At 39.4% G+C, this 16,121-nt stretch overlaps 1 protein-coding gene across 14 annotated transcripts in view; it reads right to left on the bottom strand.

Moving 5' to 3' along the window:
• Positions 1-886: 886 nt before the first annotated feature.
• TENM3 (teneurin transmembrane protein 3) overlaps positions 887-16,121 on the bottom strand; it is a 1,330,030-nt gene continuing 1,314,795 nt past the window's right edge. For all 14 annotated transcript variants that reach the window (XM_068942557.1, XM_068942559.1, XM_068942561.1 and 11 more), the window contains 4 exons: positions 14,017-14,313; positions 11,178-12,789; positions 8,301-8,431; positions 887-4,534 (listed from right to left, as the gene is read on the bottom strand). In XM_068942557.1, coding sequence (XP_068798658.1) covers positions 3,779-4,534; positions 8,301-8,431; positions 11,178-12,789; positions 14,017-14,313 — 2,796 coding nt within the window. In that variant the 3' untranslated portion in view covers positions 887-3,778. The remainder of the gene's footprint in view (positions 4,535-8,300; positions 8,432-11,177; positions 12,790-14,016; positions 14,314-16,121) is intronic.

Here is a 16,121-nt window from a genome sequence, read left to right as displayed (position 1 = left end):
GCAATTAAAGCCAGAACTCAAACATTTTGTCATCTCGGGTTGTCTGCGAATGCAGCCTATTCTCTCCTAGACAATCATTTTAAGCTATTGTTTTATGCATCATTTTTTCTTTTAGAGTCATTCAGCCATCACTTAAAGTGCCTCTAAAGAGTGGCAGTGGTAACTGGCTTCCCCCCCCCCCCCCCCCCTTGTCAAATGCAAATCTCTCACCTCCCGAGTGTGAACATACAAAGCTCTCTTCCTGGTATGTATTTTTTTAATAATGAAATTAGGCCACAGTTAGCTAAGCAGAGTGACCTGATTCGTGCTGGATCAACATGTTATCAACTTGAGGTTGTCACTATAAAGCAAGTGTGATGAAGTCTGCCTGTTCCAACTAAAATCAAAGCAGTCTCTTGACACGCAGTAGTGCTGACATCAGCAGTTTGTACAAAGCGGGTCTAAATGCAGATTGGAGGATCTCTTCTGTGTGTATATGCAACTGCCAGTGCCAAGCTAATTATTTACAATCAAATGCTTCTTGTTTTGTTTTTACTTAGGAGGATATGAGAGAAACCAGTTCTAAGTGGAGTTCTTGTTGTTGTTGTTTGGCTTTTCCTTACCTAGGGAAGATTTGACTTTGTAGAGTGTGTTTAATGTTGCCTCTAAAGGAGACCACCTGGGAGTTGCATGAAGTGATTCCCTTTGCCGAGTTAGCAGCCTGGGCCGTTGGACGGAGCCGGGGGAGGAAAAAAGATATTGCCAATTGTGAAGCAAATGAATCAATACCGGTGCAACTGGATCAGTTTGCTTCTTTCCGTGTAAGCAGAGAAGCAGTAACACAGCTGCAATGTCTGACACACAGACAGATTTAAAAAACAAATATAAACACACACGCACACACACACACATTGGGTTGGCTTTTATTGGAAAGCCTAGATGCAATCTATAGTTATCAATTTGTGGAAAATTCAGGACACATATAAAGTTAAGAAGGCAAATTAAAAGAACAATACAAATCAGACGAAATATACATCTCAAAATATCAGGATAGCATTTTGACTGGCATTGCCTAAAATACTTTGAATCTCCTTTTTTTTTTTTTTTGTAATATGCTGCTTTTAATTATACATATTTTTTCTTTAAAAAGATCTTCTGTTTACATATTCCCCAAGGTCACTATTTCCTGCAGGAGCATGTCCAGATCACAAGTCTTTTTTAGCAAGAAATAGGCTCATTATACCTACTAACAAGGCCACTAATTGGCTTGATTTGACTTTATCTAAAATGATCACCAACAGATACTATAATTTGTTGTTTATTGGTGCCAGAACAAAGGAGAAGGAACTGGTACACGTCAAGTAGAAGATATATTTCATTTTTGACATGTTATACAAGCTTTTCATATTCAAACAGAACAGAAACATTTGACATAATTTAGAATATGAGCCTATTTCAACAGAGAGCACTTACAGCATGCTAAATACAGTGCTGTGGAAGAGTCACCCAACAGAACTGCAGACACCTAGCATTTTACATTTCAAAAAATAATACGTAGATCAATGACACGCCTCTGGGGTCTGACATAGCATCATCGTCTCTAAATTTAGGGCCCTCAAGACTTCAAGGGTAAAAATACTAACAACTAATCTGTGCTTTCATTCTAATAGATGATTAGCATTCATTATATGTGTAATTAGTTCTGTATGCTCTACCAAATACACAAGCACTGATACTGTAGATTCGGTAGCAACTTGGCTGGGAGAAATTCAAACCTGTTTATCAAACAATCCTAATGTGCAATTTGGAGTATGTAATACCATAGACTCTCAGAATACAAAGCAGTTAGTTAGAAAACTATTTTTATTACATCCACTTGCACCATTCATAGTTAAGACACGTTCACTTACTATGTTTTGCCATTATAATACATGGATAGAAATACTGTGTATATTTCAATGAACATCAAAAAAAACCCCAATTTTGTCTCATCTTAAAAATTATTTTTGTGGCTGAATTCAGCGCTCATGAGAGTAAAGCTCTGAGAATGGTTTCAGCCAAGAAGTAGAACAGATGCCATAGATGCCAACACAGGCTTCCTGTAAGGAACCAGCTGCACGCGTCAGTTCTGTCCTGCAACAAATAAGATACTGGGCCTTGGAGCAGAGCATGCCAAATCTATGCAGTGGTGGTGCGATGCAGACTAGGCACTAGGATTAGACCTTCCTCTCTATCCCCGTGGTCAGTCTTCACAGTAATGGGATTTGATCTGCCAGCTGAAGGGCAGGAAATGAACCTGCTGAACAGCCTGCCTGCCTAAAGAGCCATTATGTAGCATCAGGTCAGAGGGACACCTCCTCTGTCTGGAGTCATAACATCTAAAAGAGTTGTATTATACAGAAGACAAAGCTGACATAACTGGATGAAACTACATCACTTCTTCTTCTTCTTCTACCTACAATTTGCCAAGCACCTGAGACACTATTCTCTCCCTTGTGAAACAAAGCTTCTAAAAAAACAACAGAAACCCCACTTGGTATGAATAAACGTCCATTTATTACATGAGGGCTGGAAAAAGACAAGGAAAACCCAACCTATTAAAGTCTTCCATCATAATAAACGAGACTTATTTGGTTACTGTGCCTTCTAACAATGACTGATGAAGTGGCACTGGCCTGGGTGGCAGGAGAGGTACAAGAGGGGAGGGAGCTGTGGTCGGATTTAGCCAGCCACTTTGGCGTGTTCCATCCTATCAGCAGAGTGATAGATGCACAGCTTTAAACCTAATACAAAAATATTAACACTTTTGGACATTAGTCATCACTGTTATATCTCTACAATATAATCCTTTATACTGTACAGCTATAACATAAAAGGTGCAATTCCTTTTTCTTTAAAAAAAATCACACACAGCACATGTTTTTATCATTTTATTTTTTAAGTATAAACTTTTTTAAACACTTTACATAAATTAACTCCTCTGAGACTAATATTTGATGTACAGTAAATTGTAATTCATATAAAAAATCCATAAACAACTTGTCTCACATAATTTACAAAAAAATCAGGGTTTCCTTTGCTTAGCTATAACAAGGATTCTACTTGCCATTCTTCCCCCAAGGCAAACCATGTTAGCATTGTAAAATCCATTATTAAATTCCCATGGTAGCATAAGTCACTTGTGCCAATGTCCTTTTAGAAAGCAGCACAGTTTAAAGCAGTTGGGTTGTCTATAAACAGTAATTTTTGCCCCATGTTTTAAAGTTAACAGATACATATCACATCCTATGCAGAGAGAGAAAGAGAGAAAAAGAGAGCGAGAGAGAGAGAAAGAGAGAGAGAGAGAGAGACTACTTCTGTAAGCAAAGGTCAACAATTCAGTAATATTTGGAAACACTGTATGGGTCTGTATCTTAATTAAATACAGTGCCTCTAAGGAACACACAGCCTGTTGAAAAATCTTTAGGCCTTTTGCTTTTCTTTTCTTTTTTCTTCTTCTTTTTTCTTTTTTTAATACTTTTCAGTCCAACTGGAGTGCAGCGATATGCATATGTAAACATATTTGTTAAAGCAGATCACCTTTAAGGTCATTGAGATTAAAAAGTTTTGTCATTAGCAGTATCATTCTTCTGGAGGGTGCTCTTTTCGTTACAGAGTCTGTTCAGATTGTGCTACAGAAAAAAAATCTGAGCAAAGATGTAAGCTGAGGCTCAAGTAGTAATGCAGCAAAACAGTTTGGTCTCCTTTTTAGAAGACACTGGTACACAGTCTCTTTGGCAGCCTGAGCTAAGCCAGTGTGTTACCTCTTTCCTATCTCACTTTGTCTGAGGAACTGTATGTTGTTAGCGCTGTCTGCCAATTCTGGATATTGCTCCACAGAGAGTACATAGTACCCATCATATCCTTGTACCTTTCCAGCACTTAGCAACTGCCTCTTTTCTCCTTCTGTCCACAGCCTGGCACCTTCCTCGCCATCTCTTACCCTCTGTTGCTCTCTGGCCCAGGCGCTGGAAAGAGCTCTCTGCCGGGCCTGCTCCAGGATGCGAGCCTTTTCCTCATCCAGCGTCATGCCATAGCGGACGTGCAGCGCTAGAGCCCCGTACTGCATTTCAACATCAGCAAACCTACGAGTCCTGCCGTTTACCACGGTCGTGGACTGGGAAACGGTGACGTTGATGCCGTTCTCCAGGGCCTTCCGCCCGCTCGTCAGCCTCAGGGTCCCGAGGTCGCTCTCAGGGGAGGTGGTCTTGATAAAATAGTGGGTGTCCTTTCCCTCAATGGTGAAATGTAAGTTTTCTAGGTAGTAGGCGTTGTTCAGCACAGCTGCCACTTTTATGCAGTCCTCATTTGCAATGTTGAGCACGTTCGTTTGCACTTTGCCCTGATTGACAGCAAGCATCACCCCTTTCCCAATCAGAGACTTCACTGTAGCGAACCACAGCCATGACTTCTCACCACTGGATTTCCGTCTGCTGACCTGTACTTCTGCCATCTTTCCCAGGGATAGGAAAGCCTTTGCTTGTCTTGCCACTTGTTGTTGCACTCCAGAAATTGGCTGTAAACAAGAACAGACAGAAGTTTTACCAACCATCTGTAGCCCTCTAGATGCCAAACAGCCAGGCTTTCTTGGTATGCTGCCCATGGCCGACAACAGGATATGCCACAACTGACAGCGCCAAGGAGTTAATTAAATCGACATACTGCTTGTTCTGCTGCGTTACAAGACTGTATTGTTGGATAACGTTCAGTGTGGGGTGTTTTTTTTTTTTTGGTCCCTTTTCTTTTTTCCCCCCCTCTGGCTCCCTGAAAACATGCACATGCACAAAAAAAATGCTATTTAACTCCCGAAGCTACTTCATGGGTTACACAGGCCAATCTTTGTGATACTAATACTTAATACGGGACAGAACTATCTTACTACAGTACTTAGAACCTGTTTGATTGTGTTTCCTGCTTTTAGGATGGAGAAACATACCACGAGACGCTCTTATGAAAGCAGAGCTTAGAATAAGAGCATCTGGCTTCAGTGCTCTGCACTGGCTGCTCTAACACCCTCCTTGCCATAAGAAAAACTTTGATTTTCTTTCTTTCTTTCTTTCTTTTTTTTTTTTTTTTTTGGCAAATTGGAGTGAGTAACAGAGGTTGATTGTATTGTTTTCATCCTGTACGGACCTGACACAATCACTTCCTTGCAGGTCAGCCAGCTGTGAAAGGGTAAAACACACAAAGCATTACTCTGTCATTGAGTTCTATTTGCATGTAGGCTTACAGCAATGTTGCAGTGATGCCTGTAGTTCACAGCAGCAATAACTGTCTAGCATGGTTCCAGCTAAGACTGAGTGTTTTGCAGGTTATGAAGCTGCACTTTAAAACAAGTCCCCTGCCCACGTTAGAAGACACGGTCTCTTGGGTAGCTGCAGGCTGGAGACCAAACTGCAAGAAGGCTCTCACCTGAAGGTGGGAAAGGAAAGGGAGGAATCGAACCATGATGATTCATAGTCTTTCTTTAGAGGACCAGAAAAGGAAGTAAAGAGTACAGGGCAGAAAGGTGGAATATTGGGGAATGATGCCCTTTCTTGCAAATAATTGCAGAAATTGATAAAAGGAGAATCTGTGACAAAGCTACAGCCAATTCAGTTGTGTGACCTTTCATTTCACTTGCTATAGTGGAGGCCATCCAAGTATCAGTGTGGTGGCTGAGGCCTAAAAGAGATGAGCAGCTTTTCTCTGGAGAACTGCTACAAAGGGGAGGAAACTACAGTTCCAATGTATTCGGTACAAGTCAGTGGAAATCAACTATGCTTAAATGTATTGTGAGGTGCAGAAGTACTCGACTGAAACGCTAGGATAGGAAAAGCTGTAAAAAAATTTCCTTGAGTGCTGAGAGCTACATATAGCCCTATATGTGCCATGCACTCTTGGCAAAGACGGAGGACAGCCAGCCAACAGGAGCTGATGGCAGACCTGCCGTGGTTAGCCACAGCAGCTACGAGAGCGGGAGCAGCGAGCAGGAATGGTTAGCTAGCACAGCTAGAGAGTGAGCAGCTCATGCTACTGGGCCAGCTGTAGCTTGGATGGGACTTTACACCTGTGTAGACTAGTCATATCCTATCTCTGGAGCCTTGGGTCTCAGCACCTACAAGCTGTGAAGGCGACAGATAGCACTCATGGAGGTGGGGAGCAGGCAGCTGCCCTAGCAGTTGTCTCAGCAGGTGACAGAGAGGCAGACTTTAAATAGCTTTGGCTGCGTTTTTGAGACGGAGTAGTTAGTTATTATAGATTATCCAGTTTATCTCCCTATTGACCCTGTCCCCTTTCAGTAAAATACTGTTTAACCCATTTGATTCATTGCCAACAAACGAGGCAGCAGTCTGCTTAGTCTTCCCAAATTTCTGGGTCGGAGACCAAGCAGGAATCATTAAGCAACTCCTACAACCTTGATTCAGCCTTGCCACTAATCAGAGCTTGACAAAAGGTTTACGGAAGCTTCTCTGCTTTGCAGTGAGGCTGGCTTCCTGGAGGGGACAGTTCCCGAGGGAATTACAGACAGACTTGGGCTCTCACCTCGTCTTGAACGTGGGGGATTCCTGTCTCTCCATACGTACTACTAAGGATGGATTTCAGCTGCTCTAACTCCTACATGAAGGCCACTGAGCATAAAATGTACTCCAGCCAGCACAGTCCTCAGTAAGAGCAGCAAGATATTATAGAAACTTAGACAAAATGTGTTTATTTTTAACATGCATCCTCAGAGCTCGGAAGCAAAACCTTAGAGCTCTGCAAAGCTCACTTATTCCAGCATGTTTCAAAATACTGAGTGGTTTGTGTGTTTACTCGTTGGTTGCTGGTTGTATTTGTTTGTTCAACAACAAGTATCATACCTGCAGCCTCTTCCTACCTGAGAATTTTTAATCTTTTTTTCCCCTTCCCTTCTCTTCTCCTCTGTCACCCCGCTCCCAGCATTCCTCACTGTTGTTGAGCTCTTTCCTTGATTGAAGTTTTTTGACAACGATCTGTCTGTTCTCAGCAATTTGGCTAGACTGATTCTCTTGCTGGTGCACTTTTTTTGGTTTTTTTTTGGATAATTCTATTCTCTGGCCTTTCAGAGCTACATAAATAACCTCTGATAGTTCTTCACACCTATGCCTGATGACAGGTCTTATCTCCCATCACTGCCATCGTGCCCAGGCGCTTTCACTGTTCTTCGTTGCTTCTGCTGTTCCTGGAAGACACTGTTCTTGTGCTCTGCTCTATGGTCTTTTTCCCTGTTACTTTGCCCATGGCTATTAAAATACACACACAGATATATGTGTGTATATGTATATGTATACGTACATATAGATATATATAGAGAGAGCGTGTGGGTCACTTCATGTATGCAGAGTTCCTTTCTGTATGTTCCCTTCTGTTCCACCCTTTTAATGCTTTTTTTGTTTAAATTAAGTTGCAAGGTTGTTCCAAGATCATATTCTCTTTCCTTTTAAAGCCCTCTATGCTTTCTTTTAAAACAAGATTTGTTTTTGGCTGCTCCTGATGGGATTACCCGTTTAACTGTCTCGTAATGCTTCTTAACTGAGAATTCTGGAATTTCAGAGGGCACAGACCTTAGACTTCTGAATAAACTGGATTTGTAAATGTCATTTGCTTAAATACTAGATTTTGATTTAAAATTTTACATTTATTTCTTCTATCATTTAAAACTGTAGCAGGGTTTCTGGCTTTCAGTTGATTTTTTTTCCTCCCAAAGAGCTTCATAAGCACCTGGAGTTCTGGTTTTATGTAACGTAATGGGTTTTACCTCAGGTAATTTCATTTTCAATATTTTATCTTTACATATAAAACATGGTTAATATTAAAGAGAAGTAAAACTGTAGCGGTGCCTGCTATGCATAATTTATATCACCTGTTCTTCTGTTTATTTCACAGTCTATTTTTTACTACAGTGTTCACTTTCTGCCTTCAGGCAGAGCGTTAGTATAAATCCAATCGCTGCAGTTTCTGCCAGGAAACTTAGACATCTTAAAAGGGTCTTAAAGTTCTTTTCATTGATTATTGTCTTTCTGCACTCTTACTGTTGCTGAAAGCAAACAAAAAGTTTATTTCAAATTGCACCTAACTTCGTAAATTCATACGAAAACCACCACCTGTAATTTCCTAAATTCCTTTGAAAATAGGTAAAATGTGGAGGTTTGAAAAGCACTGTGCAGATTAAACTTGGCAAGTAACACTCAGAGTTATCCTGCCTATTACTCCTCATGTCCCCCTGAGTACAGGGGAACATTCTGTCTTGTCTGGTTTGCGTATTTAGTTTTGTTTCTTACTGGTATATCCTCCCATTGCTGGCTCTTCACAAGTTCATAGGAAGGTTCTGTTAAATCAAATTTGGGAACAGGGAAACCAGGAATGGCGTTGTGCAGATGGAAGCCAAATGTCACCAGCCAGCTATTAACATCTGAAAGAAAATTAGACAACAAGAAGAAAAATGTTAGAATTGTTCTATATTCTGCAAGTAATTGTTACCATTTGTACATGAAATAACTTTCGGCATAGTTGGTTTTCTTCTGTATCATCAAAATTATTCAACAGTCTTCCTTTTGATCTCTATGGATTTAGATTTGTGCTACTGCTACAATAGCCTGCCTATGTACAAAACAGAGTCTAAGTACTATTCTGTTTAAGAGTTGCATTGTGATCTTTTGAAAGGCATTGTGGGTCTCAGCAATTCTAAAGGCCTCAGTGACTTCCAGAACAAATACAGGAGCACAATTAAAATGAGATTTCTCTCTAATGTAGCCTAATCTAATTAGGATTTCATGGTCAGGTTGAACTCTCTCTTTGTCCATACTTCATCATCAATCCGTTAAAACAAAGCCAAGAAAAAGTACTGCAGAGCACGTCCTGTCCTTTGTTACATTTGTGTTATTGTAATTGTCTTCAAACTACTCCTGAAATAATACCTATACCTTCAAATTACCTTTTATGAGATTTGGCCGACATTTTTTACTGATTCAAGAGAAAGCTCTGCCTCTTCAGGATGAAGCTGGACTGATGAAATTAAAAACTAATAAAAATATATTACAGCGGTGTCAGTAAGTAGACAGATATGATACTATATTAGTATTAAATAACATTATTTATGATATATTTTATGTTCTATGTATTAAATAACATTATTTATGATATATTTTATGTTCTATTTAAAAAAAACAAACTAAGAAGAACGCCAGCTAACTAAAAATTGTTGGGCCAGACCGGGTGCTCTTCCTTACTCGTTTCTGTCTTTCTAGCTTATCTATCTTTCACATATATTAAGCTTAGCAGAAGTTGGCAGAGTACTGGCAGTATCAGGTCCAATAATTTCCATTTAAGAAAAGCACAAATATGTGGAAGAAGAAATAGAATTTTTCCTAATGTTAAAAGAATAAAAATATTTATTTTAAAATAATTTCTAACCTTTCCAGATAAATGATAAGCCTCATTAAACTCTGGATCTGAAACTGCCCTCCAGCTAAATTGGTCATTGTAACACTCATCTTGTATAAGCAGTCTGGGTCTACATATTCTGTACATCAAAGATGTTAAGAACTAAAACTGTATTTTAAGGGTAATTTTTGAACAGACTACATCATCTTCATTGTCACAAAGAATCGGAGTGCAGCTGCATCTCCTATAGCACATGCTGCTCGGACAGGGCAGATTCAAGGGGCTGCTGTCAGCCTTATTCCCAAGAAGCCTGTTAGCAACCCTGTTAAAAGGTGCTGTGTGTTAAATTACTGCAAACTCACGTGATCCCCAATATGCTTCTCTGAGGGACAGTCTCACAACTCATAACTAAGTGGAGCTGAGCCCCTCCTGTAGTCTGGCACTGTCTATGTAAAATAGTTTAGATTATTTGCACCTATTCCAATACGGGAATTCAGGTTAATCCGCTTCAGCCATGCATTTTTCAGGAGCTTCTGCTGATGTTCGGTCAGATTTTTTTTTTTTTGTATTTAGATTAGTGGAAAACACTGTATTTTACTAATTCTAGATCCACAAAAGTATATAGGTTCCCTAACAACTCAGTTACTTATACAAAAAGCATCTTAGCGCCTTTCTATTGCCAAAAGAAATTCTTATTCCTTTTCCTATATTCTGTTCCGCCTTCCCTGCTCCTGGCTTTGCACTCCTCTCTCACAGCCAATTTGCCTTAGCAGCCTTGTAAAAACTTATCTTGCCAAGTACCAACCAACTTCCAGTGAATATTTTCTGCCCTGTTAATGAGTTAACTTGCATCACAAAAAGACCCCCCCCCCAATCCTTACTACCTTACGCTCTCATTCCTTCTCGTCTTTGGTCTTTTTGACTGGAGAAGATGCACTCTGTACTGCATAGCAGCCCACATCCACAAAGAAGCCTGACTCTAATCCAGAGGGTAAGGAGGTTCTCATGAGCGGGCCTGAGAGGTTTTTACTCTTCTGCTTGCTTTGAGAAGCCTATTTTTTTTTCATTTTAAAAACACCTGGTAATGCATAACAACATTGCAAGGAGAACCGAGGACTCCTCTTTACTCTCTCAATGCACTGAGGCCTCTAGCTGAGGCACCCAGTGTTACAACTCAACCAGTGTGTGTGGGGGGGAAGAGATGTCTTCCACAAGCACTCTGAAATGTACTTTGGAAAGTTCAACCCCTCACTGTATGCTAAGATGCTCTGAATTACCTTTTTGGGTCAATGCTTTAATATTAGAGCATCATAAGGACGGTGTAGATGTATGAGCAGCTCTCCTACTACAGTTACCTAAACCTAAAAGCTAATTATGGGCTGCGGAGTTCAATCTCACACTGGTGTTATTTTACCATTTCTGATCAGTACGTTTACTGTGGTTAATCTGACTGTTAGGTTCCTAATGCTGCCTCATAAGGCATTTTCCCAAATACGATATATTGAGATACCTCTCCAAAATTGGGACTTCCAGTCTGATTTGGAAATCTGTAGGTCCAGCAAGCCCCAGGTTAAAATCGCTTTGTTGATCTTGTCCTAAATGCCAAGCATTTTTCTGAAGAATTATCTTCCCTGAGAGTTTCTCTACTAACCTTCCCCAGACAGTATCCTTAGCCTGTAACCCACATGGTCAGATTCCAGATTATGAGATCACAGAAAGAAAGGTTTTTTGAGCAAGTGGGAGACAGTCTTGCACTTTAAATAATCGTCATTTACCTGTGATATAATCCTTCACATCGTGTATTTTGCTGGCTGGGTTGTTATTTCTGAACATGTACAAATTAAAAGGAGCTGGATCCTTCCCAATTCTTTTCCAGATTTCAATATCAGGTGTTGTCCAACGGCCTGCCATTATGTCATAATCTCTTTCTCCGAAGTGGACTAGCTTGGTCAGTGGGTCATACAAGCCTCCATGGAATCCTATTACCAGCTGAAAGTCAAGGTTAGAGTCAAAGTAGATCTCTCCATAAGCAGTGTATTGAATTTGCTTAAGCATGAGACCGTTGCTACTAAAAACAGCCAGTGGTGTCCCTGTATTGTCTGATGCAATGTAAAACTCATCTCCACTGCTAATTTCCATGGCAAAAAGGTGCCCTTGCAGGTCATAATAGAGAGATGTGATTTCAGAACTTGAGTGGTTGTATACGTGAGTTATCCTGGTTGGGTAAGTAAGGTCTGCATAAAAAAACTGGAGATGCTGTCCAAGGCTAGTTTTACTGGAAACGCGTCGTCCGAGTCCATCATAGCGGTAAATCACTGTCCACCCACTGCCTTTGCTATAAACTCTAGTAAGAAGGCCCTTTGAACTGTATTCAAAGATTTCAGTACCCCTCTGACGCAGGAATCCGTCTTCATCTAATCGATACTGCACATCACCTAGTCGAGTTATTCTGTCTCTCAGGTCATACCGAAGCGGCGTCAAACGGGCGCTGTTACTGGGGTTAAGTAAATGGAGGTTGCCATTCAAGTCATAGTTGTATCGCCACATTATTTTTTCATTTAGATAAACTGTCTGGAGCTGACCATCTACATCGTATTCGTAAGCGTATTTTGTGGTGTTGGCAAATGGCCCGATCTTAATTTCTCTTTTTGTCACTCGTCCCATGTTATCATACTGAATTGTAATCCAATACATTAATGACCTAAATATTTCATACTGAATTTCCTTGATGCGGCCATGTGCATCAAAGTGTTTTGTGTAAGTCATTACAGCTGTAGAAATGATCTGGTTAATATCGTAATATATAACTCCAAATTTTCCAAACTGTTCAACTTTACCAGAGATATCATCAAACTGGTAGAGATCAATGGGCAATGGGGTTTCATTGATGACACCTTGCATGCTAGTCACTCTGAAGCTGTTGTCATAGCTGTAGTCAAATCGGGCATTTACCATTCCGTCTTCACTAAAGCGGAAAATCTGTCTGTCAATCAGTGGGCCAATTTGCCTGTATCTAATGGTGCAGATAAAACCGTCACTTTGGAGGTTTACTGTTTTCAGGACTCCTGCTGTCTCGTCGTAAGTAAAACTAACTCTTGTACTATCATACAAGATTTCTGAGAGCTTGGTCTGCCGTCTGTACTTGAATAATACTCTTCGGCTCGTCCCCAGGAAAGCAGTTTGAAGGAGCTGTCCTTCTTCATTGTAGTCCATTATAACCGAAGCATTACTTTCAGGGGGGTTGTATATATTCCGGTAATAGCCAATGGAGCGAATAGTCTGCATGGTATGACGAGCAACGCTAGGCATGGTGACAGCAGAAAGCCGATCCAACAAATCATATTCGAAGATATACTGCCGTTGGCTATGAAGCAGAAGAACCATTGACTGAAAATTAAGAACAGGTTTTTACCATGTGACAAATGGTGGCGTATCACCCCTCCGCCCCTACCCCCCACACATATACTGACACTATTTCTTGACAAAAATGTGACATTCCCACTTGAGAAAATTATCTCCTCTTTAATTGAGTTATCCTTGACCTTGCATGTCGTTAACATCTCCCTGCCTAATTTACTTGGATGCTTAATTGTAAGGGGTTCTGTAATTAGTGGTTCCACATTCATAATTTGCTACTTGTTATGACTGTATCACTCTTTTATCAAGCACTCACAGCTAAACAGCAGATTGTCAATGGATTCAGATAAGTCATGTTTAATGTGGGAAGAAGCAAAACTGTCTTAGAGCCATTAACTCACAAGGAGAACAACATATGGGAGACACAATTTCTCCCCTACAATTAGAGATAATTTTGAACAAATTGAAAAGCCTGAGATCCCTGAATACTGCATTCTTGTTCTGTAAGTGTTTAAGACATGGGCAAAACAATTGTTTGATTATTTATATCAAAAGGAGCTACTTGGAATTATTCTGACATTTTTTCTGATGTGTGGCTATTACGAATCATAGGTCTTGATTAAATTATGTCTGCAATGACTAGTAAACAATATTTGCTGAACAACGGATTCAAAAGAAATATATTTAAACTTCAGAAAGAAATCGATTCTGTTTTTGCATAGCAGGCATGAGAGCTCACAAGGGTGATTTTTCACAGATATTTCAGAAAGGAGAGCTATCATTCATTCTGCAATCATTATATACAAAAATTCCTGATCTTTTGCCTATCATTTAATTCTGTGCTGCAACATACTGCAAGTATAAATTGACAGCTGTAAACATTTAGAAACAAGAACTTTTCTCTGTAGCCAAAAAAAAAAAAAAACAGTGAGGAATTTAGAAACAAGTAATTTTCACCTAAATTACACTGCAGAGATCTAATTCCTGTACCTTGTTTTAAGTGTTAAGATGAAAGGTAAATACGGATGCTGCTTGTTAGCTCGTGGCCTAAATAATTTAGAAAGACATCAATTCCTAGAAATTAGCCAAGGCTTGGTTAGAAACCTGTTGTAGAAAACATTCCCACATGAATCATATTGTTACTTAAAATAAATGAAATGTGCTTGTACTGTTTTTTTGTTTTGTATACAGCAGTCAGATGCTGCATAATTTTAGCATATTCAAAGCATTTTTTTTGAAAACTTGAGCGCCCTTTACCTTTTCCAAATACGTGTAACTCCATGTCTTCCCATCAGCAAACACTCTAGATACTATCCTTCCCTGTCCATCGTACTCTATTTTTTCGCTCGTGGTCCCTCGCTGTATGCTGCCTATTTGCCCTGTGGATGAATAGGTGACGTTGACAGCCATCAGCTTGCTGCTTGGCAGCCACAGCGTCGGGTGCCCGGACGTGTCGTAGGCAATTCTCAGCAGAAATTTACGGTGGTCATCGTAGATCTTTTCCGTCTTTGTGGTTCGATCGAAGTCAACTGAAAGGAGGTTTCTGCCATTAACCTTTGAAAACAAACAAATGACACAATAAATCATGCTATTTAAACGCCAGCCACCTATTATTTCTACAAAGTGCCAGCTATTCTTTAAATACCGTTTACAATGATTGATCAGCTGTGTGTGTAAATTAATTTAGCAACTTTCTGATGTAAATGTGAGGCACTACATTAGCATCTATTTTAAAAGGTTTAATTACATGAAGAGATGGCCCAGAATTTGTTGCAATTTGTGTTCTTCCTTGATGCTTAGGATACCCTTAAGAAAATACTGAAAGATACGAACTGAAAACTTTTCTAATAAATTATGCCATTTCAGAGGACAAACAAACTACTTCTTTTGCAGGCAGCATGAAACATAGAGTGCAAGTTATTGGTAAAGCATATTCCCAGCAGCCGCTTGTCCAATTCAAAACAATCATTCTAAGAAAGAACTGAATCCCAACCTTCCACAGCAAGTATTTTTTAAAACAGTAAATGCAAAAATTAAGATTTCTTTCAAAAGCATGTTTAATCATCAAATTCAGATTACACCGTTTTTAGAACAAAGCTCTCTCCTTCTGGATCAGATGGAAATTTAATTCAGGATTCCATCCATAGCTGGAAGGTATTTCAGAGGCTGAAATCCTTAGTGAGGATTATGTGTTTCTCCTGGCTCACTGACCAATTAAAGCAATAAATGACTGGAAGACTACTGACCTGCTGAAAACAGTTAAAAATGCTTTGAAGTCTGTCTGGCTTATTTTTTCCATTCTGGTTGCTAGCAATTCTCCATTCCCCCTCTGTATTAAACTGTTTAATACAGAAGCCTCTCTGTGTTCCTTGCTCACCTGCAAAACCTCTCCATATCTGCTCTGTCCCTCTAAAGTTATTCCAGATAAGGGTGAAACAGGGATAATTAAGATTTTTCAACACTGCATCTTGCTAACATACACGAAGTGGAGGCCAAATGGACATGCAGCTATGTTTGTTTATAAAGGATTTTTTTTTAAAAAAATTCCTTTTCTAAGTACTTAATTACAAAGAGGTGATGAGAGATGGCCAAATAACATTTAGAAAAGAACAAGAAAACAGATATGCTGAGCAGAAAAATGACAGAAGGATTTTTACATTTTTCAGGGCTGCATGTTCAAAAATCCATATATCATGGACTTTAGTGCTTTTACCCTGAGGCCGATGAGTTTCTAAAAGATCAATATAAATGAGATTTTTCATTATTGGCATAAAGGGTATTAAAGTGCTAGTGACAGGTCATAGGGAAGTGTGGAGGAAAAAAAAAAAAAAAAAAACCTCCAGATGCTCAAATTTGCTTTTAAGTGTGTGTGTGTGTGTGTGTGTGTGTGTGTGTGTGTGTGCGCGCGCGCACACACGCACACACGCACAGATACATATTAAAATATACAGTATATATTTTTAATAAGCTATATTTTAAAATGTATCTTAATTACCTCTATTTTTCTTGAGTGGCTTTTTTTTAATATGAGATCACTGGTATGAAAACAATCTGTATTATCAAATTCAGAAAAAATCATGCTTTTATGAAAATATTTTTAATAAGGAACACAGTCTAGCAGATGCAGAATAGTTATTTTACATATTCAATGTGCCATCAAATTTTTTAAAATATAATTTGAAAAATTATTAATGTTACGAGGCTGATTTTAAAAGTAGTTTAAAGTTAAATACGAGGCATTCCCCTTCCCTGGCCTTTTTGTTGTTTTGGGAACCTTTTAAAATTGTCACGTATTTTTTTCTTTAATTTTTCCAACGTTTAAAATTGGCTCATTTGCCTAAATTCACTTTTCTGTATTCAGT

Source organism: Struthio camelus, chromosome 4, assembly GCF_040807025.1.
Source record: "Struthio camelus isolate bStrCam1 chromosome 4, bStrCam1.hap1, whole genome shotgun sequence".
NCBI classification, from domain to species: Eukaryota; Metazoa; Chordata; class Aves; order Struthioniformes; family Struthionidae; genus Struthio; species Struthio camelus.
This window is presented reverse-complemented; position numbering and strand designations above follow the sequence as displayed.